Source organism: Lampetra fluviatilis, chromosome 6 (assembly GCF_964198595.1).
Source record: "Lampetra fluviatilis chromosome 6, kcLamFluv1.1, whole genome shotgun sequence".
Taxonomy (NCBI): Eukaryota; Metazoa; Chordata; class Hyperoartia; order Petromyzontiformes; family Petromyzontidae; genus Lampetra; species Lampetra fluviatilis.
In genome coordinates this window covers 3945072-3949400 of record NC_136280.1, presented here as the reverse complement: position 1 = coordinate 3949400, position 4329 = coordinate 3945072, and the positions used below count along the sequence as shown (strand labels likewise).

At 53.7% G+C, this 4329-nt stretch overlaps 1 protein-coding gene across 1 annotated transcript; it reads right to left on the bottom strand.

The window, feature by feature from the left end:
• Window positions 1–1160: 1160 nt before the first annotated feature.
• Window positions 1161–4328, bottom strand: PGAP4 (post-GPI attachment to proteins GalNAc transferase 4). The gene is made up of 2 exons (XM_078857556.1): window positions 3829–4328; window positions 1161–2920 (listed from the first exon to the last, which is right to left on the bottom strand). The coding sequence occupies exons 1-2, from the start codon at window positions 4326–4328 to the stop codon at window positions 2218–2220; spliced, it is 1203 nt and encodes a 400-aa protein (XP_078713682.1). The 3' UTR covers window positions 1161–2217.
• Window position 4329: the final 1 nt, after the last annotated feature.

Genomic DNA, 4329 nt, shown 5'->3' with positions numbered 1-4329 from the left:
GGGGGCGGAGGCAGAGAGATGGAGGAGGGTTAGAGAAAAAATTAGCATATCAATGAGTGGTCAACAGACGTGGTGCTGCGAATGCGATGGCACGGGAAGCAAGCCTGAAAATCAGGAGAAGGACACACTAAAATTAAATAACCTAGTAAAATATCGAAATGTAATGTTACTACGTTATGAGTCTGCGTCTCCATTCATACGAGTTAGTTTCGTCTCATCACAGTTTTGGTCTTTGATCGGGCAGTCGTAGTCATCGGCACGCCTTGTGGTTTTCGTAATGACTGAAATAAATACAAATAATACTTTGTGGACGAATATTCTCATCACTAAGTTCGTCAAAAATTCCATCATTGGAGCTGAAGTTCCAGTAAATCTATCCCCCCCGCCTCCGATATAATAACTGGATAGGACGTTACATGAACAAGACATACCAGGCTCACTTGTGGTGGCACATTGACCAAAAAAAACCACCCACGCATTCGAAATTAGAAAGTAGGCTCTCAACGAGACACCGTTTCATCTATGGAAAATCGATACTAGCGCTCACGATGCTCGCATCGAATCGTGCACGTGAGAATCTTTGAAATCCCTGTACGGTTCGTTGCAACATATTCACGTGACCTCGTGGTTTTAAAAAAATATTCTCGAATTGCGTAGGTGGGTGAGTCGTTAAGTACCCGTCCGAAAGTTTTTTCAAGTAATCCCCATTGCAGATGTTTGGAGTGATGAAACAGTAAACCTTTGTTCTTATCAAAGTTGAAAAGGCAAATAACTCTATATCCTCACCATCACATGCCGTGCCACAATCATGTAATTTTAGGGGCCGTCCATAAATGACGTCACGCGATTTTGGACGATTTTTGACCCCCCCCCCGCCTCGTCACACGGCATCACAAAAAGTTAGACCCCCCCTCAAATATGACGTCACAAAGCTCTGCCCCCCCCCCCCCAAAATAAAACACGCTTCAAATCGCTTTAAACTATTGTCATTGTAGTGCGTATTTATGTGGCGCGGCACTCTGATGTCGTAGGAAAAAACATTTATGAAAAAATCTATTTAATTAAGTAGAACGTGTTGTCTATATTTATTTAAACTTGCGCATTTTAATGTGACGTCACATTTCTCAAACCCCCCCCCCCTCGTCACACATCGTCACAAATATCTGACCCCCCACCCCTAGGTGCGTGACGTCATTTATGGACGGCCCCATATCAATAAACAGAAAATATGGGGGAAGACCAAAGAGCTCTCTCTCTCTCTGTGTCTACTGTGCAGCGGCTGCTGTGGGATCCGGCGGAGGGGAGTAAAGCGTCGGCAAGGTGTGGCCCTGGGAGGTCAGCGGCTTTGACCATGATGGCTTTGAATTTTTACTGAACTTTGGTGCAGCGGTAGTGCAATGGTTAGCGCACTACGCTATGAAGCTGCCAAACCTGAGTTGGATTCTTGGCCATGGCTAAACGGTGGCAAATGATATCTGAACCGGTCCTCGGTCCATACCACCTTCACCGCCCCGAACTGACCGGTGTCAAGTCACCTATAAAAAGCACTGCACAATGTACCCATCCATACACATTTTTTAACTAGTTCCTGAATATATAATCACCACTCATTTGTTGGAAAAAAAATATGAAATCGTGTCAGACGGGTTTTCTAGCAAACTTAACCACGCACATGTAAACATCACACCGAGTGACTCCAGTACATCACAGCATTACGAGTTTACACAACAAATAAGATCATGTTTATAGCATTAAATGTAACTGGCAGGACCCGAAACAGACTTCTTTTGCAATAGACACCTTGAGAAGCGTGACGGCATAGGTTGGATGTAACGTCAAATAAATGCAGTTTGGGCTATGGCGCGAGACGCTATGCAGCACACCGGGTTGTCAAGGGCGGTTCCGCGGTTGTCCTCCGCAGTTTGTCAGCAGAGGGCAGTGCAGCGATACCCATCGTAGGACTTTACTCTGCTACCACATCTATGGCTGCCCGCCTTGACCAAACCCCCACGGTCAAGAAAAACGCAAACGAAGCACGTGCCGTGGGGAGATCCTCACCCACGGGTGGGTTGACAAAACGGGCTGTACATGTGCATGATGTTACGCAGGCACAGGTCCCACATTCAGATTCACCACTCGGCAATATCTGGGCAGTCTCTACCAACAACAGCAGGGGTTGATAGTGGCGGCGGGCGGCGGTGGCGGCGGCGGCGGTGGCTACGACCGCAGGGAGCTGTACCGTCCGATATGCCGTACCAGGTTGGGCTCCAGCACAAGGGCGCCGTGCTCGGCGCGGTGCATCGCGGCGTACAGCGCCATGTCCTTGCCGTACTTTGGCGCGCATTGCTCGGCGTCGAGCAGCTCGGCCACGGCGAGTGCCGCCGCCGCGCTCGGGAACGCCATGGCCGGCGTGCAGCACTCCGTGGCGGGTGCCAGCGCGTAGAAGTGCGGAGACGCGCGCCGCAGCTCCAGGAAGTAGTGGCGCCCCACCATCTCTACGCACAGCATCGCGTAGAGCGCGAGGGCGGCGACCAACCGCCAGCGGAAGGGCGTCCGTGCCAGCCGCAGGTACACCGCCATCAGCGCCAGCCCGCACAGCCCGCCGGCTCCCACCCACTCCAGGATGCGCATCGGCTCGGGGTTCAAGTAGCCCTGCAGCCGCTCCGGGTGGAAGAGCTTCACGTAGAGGGCGCGGCGCAGCCGCAGCGACGCGGCACGGCGCTCGCCCAGGAGGTGGTGCAGCACCGGGAAGAAGTCGTCCGCCGGGAGCGCGTCGTCCTCCAGCAGCACCACGGCGCCGCCATCGCCGCCCGCCGTCATCGTCGCCGCACGCCGCAGGCACCACGTGTAGTCACGCTTCTCCTTCTCGAAGCGGCTGTGCGCAGGCGGCTTCCCTGCGTCCGGGTCGCTCTCCGAGAACCTGAACGCAGTGGCAGCGATGCTGGAATCCGAAATGTTCCAGTTCCTTCATGGCCCGCCGGCGATTGCCATCGCAATAGAGTGTGCAGGCCGTGCAACTGCACCGGGCCCAAAGGGCCCTAGGGTTGCAAGCACTTCGCGATGAAGAGCGGGGAAATTGGAGAGAGGGGGTCCCCCATTTCATTCCTTGCACAAGGACCTATGCCAACCATGCTAAGGTTAGCGCTTTGAGATACTTCAATATGAAAGGCACTTTATAAAATAGAGGTTATTATTATTAAGGAATTGCCGCTGGCTTTGTGATTGCCAACATAGACCTTGCCAATGTACCTATGTTCATTGCTATAAAACGTCAAACCCATTATTAAACGCAATTTTATATACGTAAACTAGAAAACTAGAGTATTAGCTACCCAGATCATTCTTCATTCCACAATAAAAAAAATGTCTTCACAGTTTATTTTTTTCTTTCATTGAAACGTTTTAATGTGGTACACACCATTTAATACTATCGCTCCCTGGTTCCTTCCACAGGACAGAATCAACCATTAATTTTGTAGGACAATTGCTCAATAAAGTGTTGTGAATGACTTACAGACTCGCAGAGGGACAAATTCAGTGTCTTATACTGTAGACCAGCGGTGGCCATACGACGTCTCCCAAGCCGCTTGCGGCTCTTTAATCCACCGCACGCGGCTCTATCGACACTGATGCACTTGGCTCTTTGCAGAACTCATGGGCACTTTTGGCTCTTGGTCTGTTACAGGTTGGCCACCCCTACTGTAGACAAACCTCAATGTATTTTATAAATCCGCGGGCACACACTTGCAACACATCCCTTGTCAATGAACAAGACGTTATTAAAACGTGTGGGCCGTCCGATGAACGCGGTTGTCCCGAGGGTTTTACCTGGCGACGGTGTGCACCAGCGCGGAGATCTCGCCTGCCTCGATGTGGTCCTCGGGCACCGCCTGCACGTTGCACACGAGAAGCCGGTGGCGCTCGCACGCTGGCCCGCACGCCCTCAGCAGCGCCAGCAGCCGCGCCACCACCCGGCTCAGATAGGGCTCCTGCCGCCGCACGCTGACCACCGCCACCGCCAAGTCGCCCGGCCCCTCGCCCCGCGTGCCGTTGCCGTGGTGGCGGCGCCGGCGGGGGACGTCGTCCTCCGTCGCGATCCGCCGCAGGAAGCGGCGCGCCCGCTCCGCGTCCAGCGCATCCTCCCGCGCCTGCGCCTCGTCCTGTGCCTGCGCCACGTGGCCGCCGCTGTCGGAGTAGTGGGAGTAGCGGAGGTGGCGGCACGAGAGCGGCAGCACCACCAGGAACGTGAGGGCGAAGAGGGCGGCCACGCGCGCGAGGTTACGGCTGGAGCGGAGGACGGGCGCACGCCGACGCACCGTCGCCGTCATC

Bases quoted from the DNA above. Each gene is read 5' to 3' on its own strand.
- PGAP4 (XM_078857556.1), bottom strand. From the start codon at position 4,328: ATGACGGCGACGGTGCGTCGGCGTGCGCCCGTCCTCCGCTCCAGCCGT. The intron at 2,921-3,828 runs GTAAAACCCTCG...CACTGCGTTCAG, and splicing joins CTGGTGCACACCGTCGCCAG to GTTCTCGGAGAGCGACCCGG.